General features: G+C 57.4%; 2 protein-coding genes across 2 annotated transcripts in view; one reads left to right on the plus strand and one right to left on the minus strand.

Annotated features, from left to right (window-relative positions):
* Positions 1–20: 20 nt before the first annotated feature.
* PLA2G4B (phospholipase A2 group IVB) lies at positions 21–12,608 on the plus strand. Its single transcript, XM_077127545.1, has 20 exons — positions 21–615; positions 1,822–1,894; positions 2,225–2,361; positions 2,474–2,605; positions 3,027–3,067; positions 3,251–3,293; positions 3,507–3,561; positions 3,874–4,004; positions 4,268–4,351; positions 4,588–4,625; positions 6,760–6,895; positions 7,523–7,659; positions 7,982–8,204; positions 8,352–8,469; positions 8,785–8,922; positions 9,120–9,224; positions 9,412–9,591; positions 9,978–10,144; positions 10,787–10,973; positions 11,094–12,608. Exons 1-20 carry the CDS (start codon positions 607–609, stop codon positions 11,312–11,314), a joined length of 2,355 nt encoding a protein of 784 aa, XP_076983660.1. The 5' UTR covers positions 21–606; the 3' UTR covers positions 11,315–12,608.
* Positions 11,322–17,423, minus strand: part of SPTBN5 (spectrin beta, non-erythrocytic 5) — a 48,618-nt gene continuing 42,516 nt past the window's right edge. The window contains exons 59-67 of the mRNA XM_077127548.1: positions 17,231–17,407; positions 16,982–17,086; positions 16,090–16,161; positions 15,698–15,784; positions 15,491–15,582; positions 15,279–15,364; positions 14,303–14,396; positions 13,905–14,092; positions 11,322–12,970 (exon numbers count right to left, since the gene is read on the minus strand). Coding sequence (XP_076983663.1) covers positions 13,942–14,092; positions 14,303–14,396; positions 15,279–15,364; positions 15,491–15,582; positions 15,698–15,784; positions 16,090–16,161; positions 16,982–17,086; positions 17,231–17,407 — 864 coding nt within the window. The 3' untranslated portion in view covers positions 11,322–12,970; positions 13,905–13,941. The remainder of the gene's footprint in view (positions 12,971–13,904; positions 14,093–14,302; positions 14,397–15,278; positions 15,365–15,490; positions 15,583–15,697; positions 15,785–16,089; positions 16,162–16,981; positions 17,087–17,230; positions 17,408–17,423) is intronic.

Consider the following 17,423-nt stretch of genomic DNA (forward strand, 5'->3'; position numbering starts at 1 on the left):
GGCTTTGAAGGACAGTTTTATATAACAGCCGCGCCCCTGCCAGGTGCTGCAGGGCCCCAGGGTGCTCCTCTCAGGCTGGCCCAGCACCTCAGTCAGGACTGGGAATTCCTGTCCCACTAGCATCCCAAGGTTGCGAAAGACCCCATAGATGGGGGGCTTGGCCCTTCTTTCTTGCTGTTCCAGGAGCCCACTCCTGCTTTCAGACTCAGTGGCCCCTGAAGCCCCCACCTTCCATTTGCCTTTTCTTCTTCACCCAAATTCTTCTGGGAAACCCCCTCCTCTAAGGAAGGGCTAGGAGATCGGGCTGGGTGGGGAGGCCCGATGGCTGGTAGAGAGTGGGTTGTCCACACAGCTGGCAGGCCAGTGGTATCGAGCCCGCATACTAGGGTGGCAGTGGCTCTAGTATAGGTTTAAGATGCCTCATTTCCTGGGTGAGTGGCTGGTTCAAGAGTGGGTGTGAGGCCTGGGTGGAGCGGTTGAGGTAGGTAGGAGGGACCAGGGAGGAGTTCTAGGCAGCTGGGACACCCCGGCTCTAGATTAAAGATCTGACAGTCCTCAGTCCTGTGGCTACTGCCCTGTCCTTCCTTGCTCCAAGAACGCGTCTCCATGGCTCTGGTAAGGCCCGGCAGGGCACTGGGCCCTCTCTGATTCTGGATCCCTACCCGGGCCCTAGCTAACGCAGGTTGGGCAGGTGTCTATCTCTCAGGAGGGGCTGGAGCTGTGTCTTCTCCAGGTGTAGAGTGGGCTGATAGTCAACCTTGGGTCCAGGCAGTGAGCAGCAGCCAGGGAAGAAGCAGCATTCCAGGGCTGGGGTCCATCCTGAGTTCTTTCTGTTCCCAGGCGCTGTGGATTTGGGCCTGGGGAACTCAGAGGCTCCCGGCTGCCTTTCTGGGGCCCCAAAGGGAAGTGGCCACTCCGGTGCACCCTCTGACTCAGTTGCTTGGCATGTGGGGGCCCGGGGCTGACAGTGATGGGTGAGCTTCCTCAGCTCTCCCTGTGATCAGGGAACTCCCTGGACTCCATCCATCAGAGGTCTTCCCGAGGTGGGGCTGAAGGCCAAAGGGAGGACCAGTTGGCACAGGCTTCCCTGCCCTGGCATACTTGGCAGGGCCAACATTCCCAGAACCACGGGAGTGGGTTTGGATGGAGCTTCCCAGGAACCTCTTTAGCCTCACCTCGCAGAACCTGGTGGAACTAGAACTTGATAACCTGTGGCCAGTCTGAGCTGATAACTTTTGTTCCAATCCTAGCAGAGAGCCTGTGCCCTGGCCAGGGATGGGCAGGATGGGAAGCAGCTCACCCCAGGTCCAAGAGCAGGCCGGGCCCTGGCATGCCTCTTTCTCTCCCTGCCTAGCTTCACAAGACCAGGCTCAGAGCTGCTTAGCAAGGGTATGAAGGATGTGGGGTGGGGAAAGTGTGCTGAACCCTGAGATGGAAGCAGGTTTGTATGGTGGTTGAGAGAACAACTCTGGACCTAGTCCACCTGGGTTCCAGTCCTGCCTCTGGACCCTGGGCAAGGTACTAAACCATTCTGTTCCTCAGTTTCCTTGTGGGTTTGATCATGATAAATAGTTCCCAAGGCATAGGGTTGTTGTGATGATTAGATGAGCTGATATATGTAAAGCTTTGGGGGCAGAATAGGGCATAGAATGTTATGTAAGGATTGGCTGTGGTTAATATGGAGATAACAGTATCTCCTCCTTGATTCTATGGTTGGGTTCAGGGTTAGACCTTGCGGATTTGCCCCAGCCTCTTTTTGGCTCCTGTTGCCTTTGGCCCCATCAGCCTACAGCAAGGGTTTTCCCTTCATCTCCTGTGCAGGCAAAAGTGCCTGGGACCTGTCTTCTCACCATTCGCATCCTGCAGGCCCATGGCCTGCCCTCCAAGGACCTAGGTGAGTGCATGCTTCCCCCAGCCCTGTGTCTGGGCCGGGAGGGGAGACCAGTACTGCAGCTGCACTCTGAGTGGGGGCAGGGGCAAGGGGAGGAGATGTGAGTAGGGCTGGGCCAACAGAGGAGTAGAGAAAGGAAGATACTGAGGGGTGATACTGGGTGGAAGTGGAGGCTGGGGTTCTTGGACTTCCCCTTCTGCCTTCTGACCCATCCCCATTCTGCATGGGTCTCTAGGTCTCCCAGGGCTCCTGTGATGGATGGAAGTGGACTTTGGGAGGCTGAGGTTGGGAGGGCCTCTTGGCCAGCACTTGGGCCACTGTTCTTTCCCGCAGTGACCCCCTCGGACTGTTATGTGACTCTGTGGCTGCCCACGGCCTCCAGCCACAGGTTCCAGACACGCACCATCAGGAACTGCAGGAGCCCCGTCTGGAATCAGAGCTTTCACTTCCGAATCCACAGGCAGCTCAAGGTGGGCTCGGCCACTGGTTGCCACCTGTCCCCCTTCTTTTCCTGTTCCTGCCTTCTCACCTTACCACCCCATCCCTCCTTCCCGCGGCCCTCTCATTCTGTTCTCCTTCCAGAATGTGGTGGAACTGAAAGTTTTTGACCAGGACCTGTTGACCAAAGATGACCCTGTGTTGTCAGTGTTGTTTGACGCAGGGACCCTGCGGGACGGGGAGTTCCGGCGGGAGAGCTTCTCGCTGAGCCCGCAGGCAAGGTCGCATTTGGGCAGGAGGGCGTGGGGGCCTGTGGGGATTGGACATCTTGCAGCCTGAATCCTGGGAAAGGGAGAAGCTTTGAGGGATAGCTAAGGAGATGCCCCTCTTCTCCTGGGAGTGGCCCAGGCTCCCCTGGCATTCAGAGGCCTTTGGCTCCCAGAGCTGCCCTCCATCAAAGAGCAGTTCCACCTCTGTCCTTGGCCCCTGAGCCAGGGGGCAGTTTTCTTGCAGTAGACCAGCAATGCGGGCAGAGCGGCCTGCAGGTGGGCAGCGGCCCTTCCCGCCCTTTCCCTTCTGCTGAAGCGCAGCACCGCCAGCTGCACCTGGGTCGGGACCCAGCCGTGTGCGCACATCCAAGCGCGCACACTCACACACACGCCTCTTCTGCCCCCTTCTAACTTGTTTCTTTTTCCAGAGTGAGGAGTGGCTGGAAGTTGAATTTCGGCTACAGAGTCTGTGAGTCCGGGGCTTCTGGGGAAATTCCCGGGAGAGGGTGCTTCCTCTTAGGCAGCATAGAGGCCCCGGTGCCAGAGCTGGCCCTCTCCCCCGGGAAACATCCGTGGTGGGGGAGGCGCTCAGGACTCTTTGGGGGCTGAGAACCTGGACTCCTGCTAAGGGTCCCCCGGGGACTCTTCCCAGGACAGACTGTGCTGAGCGGCTCGTCAGCAACGGCATCCTGGTGGTGAGTCTAGGACTGTGCTCTGGGGGTGGCCGGGTGGGGGTGGGGCTCACTGGGGGGAACCCTGGGATTTCAGTCCTTCAAGGGGATGCAGTCTCAAGCAAATGTCACGGTCAGGGCGGTGAAGTGCTGAGGAGTTGGAGCCAGGGCGTCTAGAGGGCAGGGTTCTTGGATAGAGGCAGAGCTGGTGTGTGAGGGTCTCTCTTGATAACTCAGGCCCGGGAGCTCTCCTGCTTGCATGTGCAACTGAACAAGGAGGGAGACCAGCAGGGTGAGTCCTTCCCACCCCCTGCGACAGTCCCCAGCCCTCAGCACCTGCCTTCCCCTTTTCTGAGCTGCCCACTCAGGAGGGAGCCATGTAATACCTGCCTTCAGTCCCCAAAGGCAGGAGGAGGGGCTGGGGAGTGAGCCCATCCTGGGACTCCCTGGGATCTGAGCTTTCTCCTTTAGTCTTTCGCAGAGGGAATGAGGTGGAGGCACCATCTCATTTCAGCAGGGGCCGGGGTGCCTTCCAGGGCAAGATGAAGGTCCCTGTAAGTAGGGATCCCATTCCGAGCCTCTCTGCCTGGCTTCCTGTCTCCAGGGTCAGAGGGCAGAGTTCAGCTTGTGATTCCTGGGTCCTGGGAAGGTCCGCAGGAGACCTCCGTGGGCACTGGCTCCTTCTGCTTCCACTGCCCAGCCTGCTGGGAGCAAGAGCTGAGTATTCATCTGCAGGTAGTACCTCGTTCCCAAGAGTGGTCCCCCAGAAGCTCTCACCCCTCCTTCGCTCAGCATCTCCTCCTGGCTGTCCCTCTGCTCACTGTCTGAGCCCCTCTTTACCAGCAACGGCCAGGCACCCTGGGAAGAGTGTGGGGGGTCCATGTCTGCCTCCTTTGGTTCCTTTGTATCTCCTCTGGTACTCCCTGGGGAGTGGGTTGGGTCCTTGTCAGGAGAGGAAGGGTAGAGATTCTTAGGTCTACCTCCATGTCTCCTTGCAGGATGCCCCCCAAGAGCAACTGAAGGTACCACTCAGGGCTTTGCCCTCTGGTCAACTGGTGAGGCTGGTCTTCCCAACATCCCAGGTACTGGCCCCCAGAGGTCACTGGGTGCCTGGGCTGGGCTGGACATCAGACCCCAGGCCTTGAAATGACATGCCTGCTCCTGTGGCCAGGCCGTGGACCTAGGGAGAGGTGTTTGAGAGCTCAGGGGCCTAAGGGAGCATGGGGACCCCATGAGGGTGCGGCCAGGGTGGGATGAGAGAAATGGAGTTGGGCTGCAGGTGGCCAGCCTTTGTGAGTGGAACATGCATGTTTTTCAGGAGCCCCTGATGGAGGTGGAGCTGAAGAAAGAAGAAGGGTGAGAGGCTGGGCTGGGGGATGCAAAAGGCCTTGTGAGAGGCAGCAGGATGGGGAGAAGAAGCTGGGCAGGGGCAGCTGCCAGTCAGGCTCTTGCCTGGAGGAGCGACTCGCCTTACAGCTGCCACAGATCCCCTCTGAAGCTGCTCAGGGTTTGCTCCCAGGAGGGGGCTAGGCGTACTAGAGGGGGTCTGTAGCATGGTGGGGTGCCCTTCATCACCTCTTGATTTGTGCTTCTGCTTTAGTCAGAGAAGTGTGTGCCTAGCCAGGAGGCACTTGACAAATGTTTGTCTGGAAAAACAGGTGGGGAAAAGAGTTTGGTGGTTCTGGAGATGTTAACCAATAGAATTGCCATAGGACCTGCAGTCCTCCTTCTAGGTATATACCCAAAAATCTGGAAACAGGGACTTGAACAGATTCTTGTACATCAATGTGCTTAGCTGCATTATTCACACTAGCCAAAAGGCAGAACTGGCCCAACTGTCCAGTGACAGATGAAAGGACAAACAAAATGTGGTATATGCTTAAAATTCAGCTGTAAAAATGGACGAAGCTCTGATATATGAAATAAGTCATACGCAAAAGGACAGATATTGTATTATTCTAATTACATGAAATATCCAAAATGGGTCTGTTCTAGTTTGCTAGCTGCTGGAATGTAATGGAATGGCTTTTAAAAAGGGGAATTTAATAAGTTGCAAGTTAACAGTTTTCAGGCTGTGGCGATATCCCAATTAAAGCAAGTCTGTAGAAATGTCCAATCAAAGGCATCCAGGGAAAGATACCTTGGTTCAAGAAGGCTGATGAAGTTCAGGGTTTCTCTCTCAAGTGAGAAGGCACATGGCGAACATAGTCAGGGCTTCTCTCTCAGCTGGAAGGGCACATGGCGAACACGGTGTCATCTGCTAGCTTCCTTTCCAGCTTCCTGAGAGGCGTTTTCTTTCTTCATCTCCAAAAGTCACTGGCTGGTGGACTCTCTGCTTTGTGGTTCTGTGGTATTCTTTGTTGTGGTTTTCTTGTGGCTCTGTTGTTCTCTCTTCTCTCTGAATCTCTCCTTTCTCCAAAATGTTTCCTTTTTTATAGGATTTCAGTAAAGTAATCAAGACCCACCTGGAATGGGTGGAGACATAAACTGTTAATCCAGTTTAACAACCATTCTTGTGTGATTGAGTTGCATCTCCAGGGAGATGATCTAATTAAAGTTTCCAACATACAATACTGAATAGGGATTAGAAGAAACAGCTGCCTTTCAAAATGGGATTAGGATTAAAACATGGCTTTTCTAGGGTACATACACCCTTTCAAACCAGCACATGGTCGTATCTGTAGAGACAGAAGGTAGAATGGAGGTTACCAGGGGCAGGGAAGAGGGAAGGTGGGAGGTGGGAATTATTCCTTAATGGGCACTGGGTTTCTGCTCAGGATGAAGTAAAGTTTCTGGAAGTAGTGGTGATAGTTACTGTCACTGAATTAGCCTCTTAAAATGTTTAAAATGGTAGATTTTAAGTTATGCATATTTTACTACAATTTAAAAAAAAGCAGGTGGAAAGGGGAAGAGTGTATGATGGTTTGGGGCATGGAGAGAGCAGGAAACCAAGAGAAGAAGGGAGCCTGCCCTTTTGTGGAAGCTGTTGTGGATGGACCTTAAATAGCCCTCATGAAATAAGAGTGGTCACCCACCCTGGCCTTCCATGTGTTTGGGAGAGTAGCTTCTCCCTGAAATGAGGTGGGAATTCCAGATTTAAAGGAAGATGTTTGTGTGCCCCCCTATCCCCACATTCCCCTTTGGCTGAGGAAGAGAAGCTGAGACTGGGTGGTGAGATCTACCAGCCCAGTCTTGCCCCAGGGGTCGATCTGCTCCCAGGACCCTGGATCTGGCCTTCTTTTGTCCCCGAGATTCCCTGTCCTGTGAGTTTGCTTCGCCCTGTCCCCCTAGGGTGTTCTTTAGGGGTCTGGGAGCGTCTTCTCCCCCTCGCACTCCACAGGCTTTAAACTCCAGAGTCTCCTGACAGGAGTGGGAGAGGATTGAGAAGTGGAGAGGAGAGAGGCTCCTCTCTTTGGATGGAGGGCAGGCCTAACTTCCCTCTCTCTGATGGGGCTGGGCGTTGCCTCACAGTCCCTTCTTTCCCACCCAGGCCAAGGGAGCTGGCTGTGCGGCTGGGCTGTGGGCCCTGCCCTGAGGAGCAGGCCTTCCTGAGCAGGAGGAGGCAGGTGGTGGCCCAGGCTCTGAAGCAGGTCTTGCAGCTGGAAGGAGACCTACGGGAGGATGAGGTCAGGGGCCTGTGCTGGGCGGGTGGGGGGCCTCCGGCTTGCTTGGGCCCAGCGCCCAGTGCTGATTCCTGGGACTGGGTGGGCCTCGATCAGCTCTGTCAGCAGACCAGAGCCAAGCAGGGCTTATATCTGCTCTTGTCTGCCGCCCACACCCTGCTTCCCTCATCACTAGAGGTGGAAAAGAGATTGATACCTGCAGAGCATTGCATGAAGCCTCTGAAGCTCCCAGAAGGGAGTTTCTCCCTGGGGTAGCTTTCCTTTTCTTTGTTTTAAGCCTGGACCTTGGAAGGGAGGAGGGATGGCCATATGGGGAATGTTTAAGGTGGCCCCAGGGTTTCAAAACTATGATCACCAGACTTCTCAGGGCCTGTGGACAAGGCGGTGCATGGAACTCGTCTGGCTCATTCTTCCCAGAGTCCTTAAAACCAGAGGAGCCTGACCCTCATGAGGCTATTTCTAACTAGACCCCCTGCAGCAGGCCTGACTCAGAACAGGTCCCAAGGGCCAAGATCAGACCTTGGCCTACCTCATTTTGGGGTGAGCTGAAGGGCGCTTGACCAGTTGCAATCTCTTCCCACGGCTTGGCCTCCCCCCCACCACCCTGCTAAGGACAGGGCTCTCTTCCAGATCCCAGTGGTGGCTGTAATGGCCACGGGTGGTGGGATCCGGGCAATGACAGCCCTGTACGGGCAGCTGGCTGGCCTGAGGGACCTGGGCCTCTTGGACTGCATCTCGTACATCACGGGGGCTTCGGGCTCTACCTGGTGAGCTGGTGACAGGTTGAATGCAGAAGCCTGGGGGTGGCTGGTTGGGTCCTGGGGAGGAGGCTCCAGCTGGTCAAGCTCTCTTAGGTCCCATCAGCCTTTCTGACCAAATCGAAGGGGCTGAGAGAATGCACGTGCCAGGGAGAAACGTGCACAGGGGACCCTCGGGGGCTTACTGTCTCTGATGGAGAGTTGGCCTTAGCCCTCGCCCTGATTTCTTGGCAAGGTGCCTCCCAGGCTGCTGTCCTGGAACAGGACATTCCCTGGCTTCGGGGATGTGGGGTTTGGATGGGGTCCTTGAGTGACAGCTGCCTTTGCCCAGGGCCTTGTCCAACCTCTATGAGGACCCAGACTGGTCTCAGAAGGACCTGGAGGGACCTACCGAGTTGCTGAAGAGCCAGGTGACTAAAAGCAAGCTGGGCGTGCTGGCCCCCAGGCAGCTGAGGCGATACCGGCAGGAGCTGGCCGAGCGAGCCCAGCTGGGCCACCCTTCCTGCTTCACCAACCTGTGGGCGCTCATCAACGAGGCGCTGCTGCACGATGAGGTATGGGGCCGGGGCAGCCTGGGCAGGGGGACAGCTAAAGCCACAACAAAGGCAGGAGATGGCGAGCAGCTGTGGACGGCAGAGCGTGGGAAAGCCTCCAGGTACCAGGAAGCTGTGGGTTTAGGTTCCAAACCATCTTCCCCTCAGCCTCATGACTACAAACTCTCAGATCAGCGGGAGGCCCTGTGTCGCGGCCAGAACCCTCTGCCTATCTATTGTGCCCTCAACACCAAAGGGCGGAACCTGACCACCTTCGAATTTGGGGGTGAGTATCCCGGGACCCGAGACCTGTGCTCTCTCTGTTTGTGGGGACAGCGGGCAGGAAGTAGTGGTTTTACTCTGGGGCCTTTGGGCAGGAGGGGGTTTTTCATACCTCCCACTCCTCCTTCTGAGCCAGGTCCCAGGGTTTTGAGACTGTCATCCTACCCATCACCCAGATCCTTGGGAAAGGGGCAAGGGCCCCAGGCCCCATGACTTAAGTCCCAGCAAGAAGGCCTCGTTACCAGGCCACCCTGGAGTGGAGCCTGTGGGTGCATGGGTGCCCAAGGGGCCCCAGGGCTGAGGCACGGCCTTCTCACAGAGTGGTGCGAGTTCTCCCCCTACGAGGTCGGTTTCCCCAAGTACGGGGCCTTCATCCCTTCCGAGCTCTTCGGCTCCGAGTTCTTCATGGGGCGGCTGATGAGGCGGCTCCCCGAGTCCCGCATCTGCTTCCTCGAAGGTGAGGGGATCTGGGAAGTTGGAGAAGCTGGGGCATCGGTGGGGAGAATGGGCCTGGGGGAGGGGGCGGGCCCTCAACTCAGCCGGCTCAGTCACTGCGAGAGGCTTCCTGCTCCAGAATGGGCGGTGGGGAAGGGGTAGGATGTGAGGGGGTGGGGGTGGGGAGTGGGACTCTCTTCCCCTCATGTTTACTCTCAGGTATCTGGAGCAACCTGTATGCAACCAACCTCCAGGACAGCTTATACTGGGCCTCAGAGCCCAGTGAGTTCTGGGACCGCTGGGCTCAGGATCAGGCCAGCTTGGGTAGGTGCTTGGGCTCCACCTCCAGCAGATTGGGGCTCTGTTTGGGGGTTGGTGAGGGACTGCAGTCTGACCTTTGGGGGTCTCAACTCTCCCTCCACCCCAGGGTCACTGACCACAGAAGTTGGGGTCAAGATCCAAGGGTCCCCATTTCCTCAAGGCTGCTTCCCCCACTCTCTTGGCTGTGCAGACAAAGAGCAGGTTCCCCTTCTGAAGATAGAAGAAGCACCCACGGCAGCTGGCAGGATAGCTGAGTTTTTCACTGACCTTCTGACGTGGCGCCCACTTGCCCAGGCCACCCACAATTTCTTGTATGGCCTCCAATTCCACAAAGACTATTTCTGGCATCCTCACTTCTCTACCTGGAAAGGTATTCACTTTTCACCCCTTGGTCCCAGCTCCCCCAAATCTTTCCATGACCCCCTGAACCTTGGGTCTCTGGTCCAGGCAGCCCCGGTCTCCACTCAGTTTCCATTGCCGCCCCGCACCCCCCTTTGGCACCAGACCCTTTCAGCTCAGTCCCTTGGGCTGCCTGAAGCCAGAGCTCCTTTTCTCAGGCCTCTTCCTCCTCCCTAAGTTGGGGATACAGGGTCCACCTTCAGGGCTGCAGTCAGAGGAGGTGCTGCTTCAACAGGAGCCAGCAGGAGCCAAAGGCCAGTGCTTTCCACCAGCATCAGTGAATCACCATCAGGCCAGAGGAGCCTCTGCTCTCAGCATCGATGATAATTGCCACCCCTACCCCCCAAACTTTTCTAGCCACCAAACTGGACGGCCTTCCCAACCAGCTGACGCCTGCAGAACCTCACCTCTGCCTGCTGGATGTTGGCTACTTTATCAACACCAGCTGCCCACCCCTCCTGCGGCCCACACGGGACGTGGACCTCATCTTGTCGTTGGATTACAACCTTCATGGGGCCTTTCAGGTTGGGCGGGCGGGAGCTGTGGCCCGCCTCTTACGCTGGGACCTGGGGTGTCGGGCAAGCCTGGAAGGTGGGAGGTGACAGGCCTGGCCTGTCTTCAGTTGGACTAACATCCTGGTTCCTGCTCCCTTGGGGACTCCGCCTTGGAAGTCCAGAATCCAGTTCAGCTTTAGAAAAACTCTCAGTGATTCCCTTAGGAGCTGTGACTGTGATGCCATGTGAATATGACACTGTGGATTTTATCAAATTTCCCACCGGGTCATGTATTCTGTTCTAGGAAGCTGCGGTGATGGAGAAGTTGCCTTTCATATGTATTTTGTATTTGTTTTCCCTTGGCGGTATCTGCACCCCTGTATGGATGTATATTTCTGGGATCCCCCTCCTTGAAATAGTGATTGGGAGGTGGCTGCTTCCCAATTTCAGAACTGGAGGGTTATTTGCAGCCCAGCTCAGCCAAGCTCCAGGGGAGATGCAACCAGAGGACTGTCAGATTCAGAGCATCTGCTCTGGCTTTGTCTGTGAGGTCCAATTACCAGGCTTTGATTTGGCATTCAGGAAGTCCTGTGTGGCCTTTAAGGAATCTCCACGTCCCTCGGCCCAGGTGGCCGTCTGTGTCTCTGACACAGCTTCTGCCGCCCTCTGCAGCAGCTGCAGCTCCTGGGCCAATTCTGCCGGGAGCAGGCGATCCCGTTCCCGCCCATCTCGCCCACTCCGGAGGAGCAGCTCCGGCCCGGCGAGTGCCACCGGTTTGCGGACCCCGACCGCCCCGAGGCGCCTGTCGTGCTGCATTTCCCTCTGGTCAACGACTCCTTCCAGGAGTACTCGGCCCCTGGTGCGCCCCTTCCCAGCCCCTCCCCATACACCCCCTCCCTCCGCATGCCCCTCCGCTGCCCGCCCCACGCCTGCCCTGGGTGCACTTTCCCTCTCTGCCGAGGCCACACTCTCTCCCCAGGGGTCCGGCGCACACCCGAGGAGAAGGAGGCTGGGACGGTGAACCTGTCTTCATCCGACTCTCCCTACCACTACACGAAGTTGACCTACAGCCCGGAGGACACGGACAAGCTGCTCCGCCTGGCGCGCTACAACATCTGCAACAGCCGGGAGTGGCTGCTGGAGGCGCTGCGGGAGGCCGTGCAGCGGAGACGGCAGCACAGGGCGCGCGGGCCCGAGTGAGCCCGCCCCCGGCCTCGGCCTGCCCCACCCCGGACTCTTCCTGGCTCGCTCCAGGTCTGCTCTGCAGCTGGGGCTGCAACCTACTGTCACTACCAAGCGCTCCGGGGCCTCTGGGGCTTGGGTGATCCGGTCATGTCCAGGCATGAGATGCTGCATGAGGGGTTAGCCCAGGAGCACGCCCAGATGGGGGCCTGAAGCCACCAGCAGCCCCAGCACTGAGGCCAGTCTGAGCACCAAAGCCCAGGCAGTTGGCAGGCTGGGCCCCTCCCTCCTTCAGCAGGCCAGGAGGGGGGCGGAGCCATAGGTGCTGCTGGGCGCTGGGTCTCCATGGAGTGGGCCAGAGCTGGCTCCTTCTTGAAGCAGGGGATGACTTAAGGTCCAAAGGTTCTGGGGCGGCCCAGGAGAGCAGAAAGGGGTGGGAGGTAAATGTGGGTGGAGTCCAGAGCTCTATTGACCATATTTGTGGAAGTATTCAAGCTCTGTAACCTGTATTTGTTCTCCTTTCCTTGCTATCTTGAGTAGTTGTACACAGTGAAATAGAGCACTTTATACATTACAGAGACTCAGACAAATGTGAAGCCTTCTCTGTGCATATCTGTCCTGCTGCTTAGAAAGGCAGGCCATTCCAGGGTCTTGGGTGCATGCGGCAAGACTAGCTTAAAAATAAAACAACAGAGTGTTTCCCAGGTACCTTAACGAGCTGGCTGGGCAGCATGGGTGTCCCCCGAGGAGCAGAGCTCTCATGTCCATTGTGCCCTGCGCTTGGTGCCTTTCCTGGTAGGGGGGGTGACTGTTAGAGGAGGCCGGCTCAGCCTGGAGGTCTCTGTTGCCATAACCCTGGCCCGTCTCAGATGAGCAGACTTGCCCGCAATGGCAGCCAACATACCTGTCCTCTTCACCCCGGTAGGGACCGCGGGCTGAGGCCGAGGACTAGGTCACAGGGCTGCTTCCAGCCAGACCTGCGGCCGGATGAGCCAAAGAAAGCGCCCAGCACTGTTTTAATTTTCTGACTGCTAAATCAAATAACATGCCATGGGTTGGCTTCAACAGTGGGAATTTATTGGTTCATGGTTTTGAGACTTGGAGAAGTACAAAGTCAAGGTGTCACAAGGTGATGCTTTCTCCCAGAAGACTGACCTGCTGGGGCTGGCAGTCCTTGACGCTTCTCTTTTCTGTCACACAGTGGTGCCCTTAGTGGTCTCTGCTGGCTTCCCTGGGTCCCATTGGCTTCCGGCTCCTTCCTGTGACTTTTTCTGTCTCACTTTCACTCTGCTTATAAAGGACTCCAGTAATCCCCATTAAAGCCCAACCAGGCTCATCTGAGCCACACCTTAACTGAAGTAACATCTGGAAGAGATTTTATATACAGCAGGTCCCCACAGGGATGGGATAAGTCTAAGAACATGTTTTTCTGGGACACACAATTTCAACCCCCACAGCACCAACGGCATCATTCCAGCTCACAGCCAGGTGTCTGTTCTAGAAGCTGGTCCTGGGTGCCTGGCCTGGCTTTGGGCAGAGCCTGGGTCTGAGCACTGCGGGAAGGATGCCCAAAGACCTGAAGCTGAGTCTTGCTGTCGTTCCCTACGGGGTGTCCTTGCTTGTACCCCTGAGATTTGGTGCCACCTCGGGGTTCACTTCAGGGCCTGATCCTGTCTGGAGAACAGGGAGACAGGAATTTAGGGCCCCGATGCCCCAGAATCTTCTCCAGGCACAGGCGCCCCAGCTGCTGGCCTTCCCTGGAACACCCACCTTCTAGCACGAAGCAGGGAGCAGGTACTGGAGTGGACAGGCAGCGGCAAGAGTGACCACGGTTGGGTGGGGTGGGGGAAATGGGAAACAACTGCCTTGATTCTGATGGCCCAACTCACTCTATCTGCCCACCCTGGCGAGCAGCTCTCAGGCTCTACCCTGGGCCCGTGGCAGAGACACAGAGCGTAGGTGGGTACCTGTCCCAGATGCCACGGCCATGGCTGCCTGCCCCGTTACGGGATCAGTGCCCTTCAGGCACAGGCTATGTGTGCGTGAGTGTGAGAGAGATCCAGGCTCATCTGTGGGCCACAGGGGAAGGCTTTGCTATACGTTTGCCATCTTCAACCCCTGCCCTGCCTTCACTCAACCCCGAGTGTCTCCTCTAGTGAAGAGCCCAGATACCCACTGGGGGCCTGGGAGGGAGATGGCGGTGAGGGGGCTGAGCATCTACATGGGGCCAGCTCCTCCAGGGAGAGGCAGACGTAGCTAAATATGAACCACTTGTTCCCAGACTTTAACCCATGTTTTCCCACCTTCCCACGCCCCCGCCCCTGGTCAGTCATGCCATATCTGCAGTCCGTGGGTGTCCCGACTCCTGAGCTTCTCTACAACAGTAAGGCTCCCTTTCCCCTTGGGTCTTTGGACTGCAGGAGCAGCTCCCGGCAGACAGCAGGGCTACAAGTAAGGGGTGGGGAGGGGTCCGGCTGTCCTGCATACTGATGGCTTCAAGAGGGAAGATGCGAGGGGAGAATAAAATGTGAGGAACGCATGGGCCCCAGGCAGGCAAATGCAGCCAAGCTTTCTAGCAACATGCAGAGGGAACCTGGGTGCCCCTTACCCTGGGTCTGGCAAGACTGCAAAAGGCACTGGGAGCCTCATGTGGTTTTCTCTGCAGGACCAGCCATGTGAGGAAACTGGCAGCGCTGCGAGCGTCTGTTTGTGCACACGCCCATCTCCTCCAGTGGGGCAGGTGGGGCAGGCAGGGCTGTGGTGGCTTGAGCCCCTGGGCTGGGACAGTGGTCCAATCTGGGGAGGGGGAGTGCAGTCACAGCAGAGAGTGAGCAGGTTTGCACCCAAAGGAGATAAAACTCTGTTTCCCAGGGGTGACTCACGGTCTCAAACATGGGGATTGCCCCCCACCCAGCAGAGTGGGTCCCGGGACCTGGGATTTGAGAGGGCAGCATCCATTCCAGCCACTGAAGCTCAAGAACCCCCACCCCTACCCAGGTGTCCTACCTGGGCAGAGTTGCCTTTCTGGGCAGCCTCTCAGCAGTACTCTCACAGGGGAAGCCCAGCAGTCCAGATTCCTGTTGTGGGCTCAGACTCTGGGCTGCAAAGCAAGGGAAGATCCACTGTCAGCCCTGCCCAGAAGCTGGACTGTCTGCAGGCACCTGACCCCCTCCTGTTTCCGGAGACCCAGCACGGCTCTGGGTCCATGTACATCGAAACTTCCGCGCGTGGCGGGCACATGCGGGCTGAGGATAGGGGGAGTTTTCCCCAACGCATTTTGCCAGGTGTGTCCTGGAGAAGATGGGGAATGCTGATGAAACTCAAGATCCCTTTGGGATTCTGGAAGGACAGAGTCTCAGAGAAAGCCCAGGGTGTCCGAGATGGAGAGGATCAGAGCCAGGAGCCCAGAGAGACTTAAAAGGGGGGGTGGGGGGCAGGACTCATGGCTGGCCCCAGTAGCCTCAGAACATTCCCTAATATAGTCATGACAATGAAGAGAGAAAGTGATCAAAGGGGAATGCTTTTTTCGTTCCTCCTGATGGCAGAAGCAGGCTTGGCCACTGTCTGCAAGACACCCTTAAGGAGGTGCTATTCAGAGTTGTCTGAGGATTAGAAATTTAGAGAAGGAACCCCCACGATCAGACAGAGCATGGCTGGGAAGTCTCAGAGGATCAGAATCCTCGAGGATCCTGGATGAAAGGACTCAAGGAGTCTCAGGCTCCAAAGAGGGAGGAACAGGACCTAGGTTTGGCAGCCAAGGAGTTGAGACTGGCTCTGCCTCTGTTGTTAATTAGCTGTGTGACCTGGGACATGTTGCTTAACATCTCTGAGCCCCATGTAAGTTCCTTGATTGAGAAAAGACAATAATTCCACTTACCTCTCAGATGTATAAAGATACCACCTGTGACATGCATACGGAGAAGGCAGAAAACCCTAAGCGGCACTTAGGAGCTTGGGGCCCAGTTCTTTCCCAGGTGCCCACCTGTTTCGCTGCTCGGGGCTCGCAGCCATGCCACAGACTGCCCTTCAGTTGGTGCTGCAAAGAGGTTCTCTGCTCCACTGCTCAGCCTGGCACCAAGACATGATAGGTCAAGTTCTGCCCCTGCAGGGTTCCCTGCCTCCAGGCCTCCTCAGGGGGTTGCCCGAGTCAGTGTGTCCCAGCGGCCAGTGTCTTTTTACCCCACGTGGCTGCACCTTAAGGAGAAAGTGTGTTTCCTGCCACGGAGGTCCCCTGGCTTCTCACGCTGGACTCCTGCCAGGTCAAGGGTGGCTGTGAAAGTCACTTTCTAAGGAGAGATGAGGGGCAGGGGTCACCAAGGCCATATCAGCTTTTCCCTGAGGACCCCTTCCTGGCCCTTTGCCTCGTCTCCACCCTCGGGCCCTGCCCAGGCTGCAGGGTACCTCGGCGGCCACCCTCTCATCTGGGGGCAGGCTTAGGGAGCTCCCTGGGAAGGCCCCGGGGTGGCTCTCCTGGGAGCGAGAGCTGGGCTGTGGGGAGAAAGCAGAGAGGACGCCGCAGCCAGGCCCTTGTCAAAGCCTGTCTGTGTGTCTCCAGAGGCTCCAGGAAAATGACTGGAGTGGACCAAGGTCCCCGTGGGGGAAACCAAGGGGAGGAGGAGGGAGAGGAGGGGGCAGGGGATCCCGGGTGGGGGCAGAAGCTGGGCAGTGGCCCCAAGGAGCCAAACTGTCCAAGAGCAGTGCGGAGTCTACCTGCAGTGCACCAGCCCCAGGTGCCAGGCCTCCAGCGGGTTTGCGAAGGGAGCTGCCTGGAGAAGGAGCCCCCTGGCACTTACCTGCCTCCCCCCAGGGAAGGGCTGCTGTTTATGCTCCAAAATCCCCTCTGCTGGGGAGGCACCCTTTACAACCTGAAAATGCCAGATGGGGCCCCAGGAAATGTCAGGACCAGCACAGAGGACGGAGCCACTTTGGGGGTGGGCTGGGCCCCCCACTTCTTTGTTCTGATGACCCTCAGTTCCTCTGCCACAGGGGCTGTTTGTGGGGCACAGGCCTTTCTGCCAAGGTTGCGGCCCCACTGGGCTCCCGCTGCCTGCACCCCTCCAGGGACAGGGCCCCGATGGGGACGCCCGGCCGTGGGTCGCTCGTCTCAGCCACTGAGCTCCCGGCCCCCTGTGTCTTGAGGGCCTCCCCTGGAGGGTGTCAATTTGCTGTCCCTCCTGCCAGCTCTCCCAGGTTTCAGACCCTCAGCCTTCAACTGCTGTGGCAGCTTCTGCTCCATCTTGGGGAGGGGGAAGGTGACAGACTGGCCACTACCTCGGGGCCTGCTTATTTACTGGGTGTGGGGTTTCTTTTCGGGGTCTTGTAGACGTCAAGGAATTAGACGGCGGTGATGGCTGCACATCATTGTGAAAGTACTAAAAGCCACTGGGTTGCACACTTTAAAATGGTTAAAATGGTACATTTTGTGATACAAGAGTTTCACTTTAATGGAAAAAGTAAAGTAAGAAAAACACATAAAATCCCTCCCACTCTGTTTCCGGAGAGTGCCCTTGCCTCCTCATTGTTCTCATCTGGGAAGGAAGAATGGGGTTTTCCCAGTGGGCAAGCTCTGGGGAGGACCGGGAGGGGCCCGGGGGGCTGGGAGGACCCCAACTCCCAGGCTGAGACCAGGAACCAGTCCCACTGCCCGGCCTCAGGTCCCTATCGCTGGCCCAGCCTCTACCTCACCTCTGTCACCCTCTGAAGTTGGTGAAACTTGTCTTCCTGGGCCGCCAGCAGCTTCTCTAAGTCCTGGTGCCTGAGGAGCAGCAACTCTACATCGGAAATCGAGTGCTGGGGAGAAGCAAGCCCAGGTGAGGCCCAGTTCCCAGGGTGCGGAGCGCCTCCCCCTCACTCTCCGCAGGCTGGCCTGGGTGGCCAGTGGGCTGGAGGAGCGGCAGGGCCCACCCCATGGCCGTAGCTGCTGGGTCCGCTCACCCCACAGTGGGGGTCCAGCAGGAGGCCCTCCCGGGAGGCCAGCCACGCCTCAGCCTGCGCCAGCCCCTGCTGCAGCTTCTGCAGGCCCCAGCTCTCCTCACAGCACTCCCGACGCAGGGCCCAGGCCTTCTGGAGCTCCTGCAGCAGTCCTTCCAGCTCCTGCAAATGCTCTGTGACCTGCCGGGGAGGTGGG

This window comes from Tamandua tetradactyla, chromosome 14, assembly GCF_023851605.1.
Source record: "Tamandua tetradactyla isolate mTamTet1 chromosome 14, mTamTet1.pri, whole genome shotgun sequence".
NCBI lineage: Eukaryota > Metazoa > Chordata > Mammalia > Pilosa > Myrmecophagidae > Tamandua > Tamandua tetradactyla.

Excerpts from the sequence above, each read along its gene's own strand:
- PLA2G4B (XM_077127545.1), top strand. Across the intron at positions 4,005-4,267 it reads AGCTGAGTATTCATCTGCAG|GATGCCCCCCAAGAGCAACT; the intron begins GTAGTACCTCGT and ends GTCTCCTTGCAG. Across the intron at positions 7,660-7,981 it reads GGGGCTTCGGGCTCTACCTG|GGCCTTGTCCAACCTCTATG; the intron begins GTGAGCTGGTGA and ends GCCTTTGCCCAG.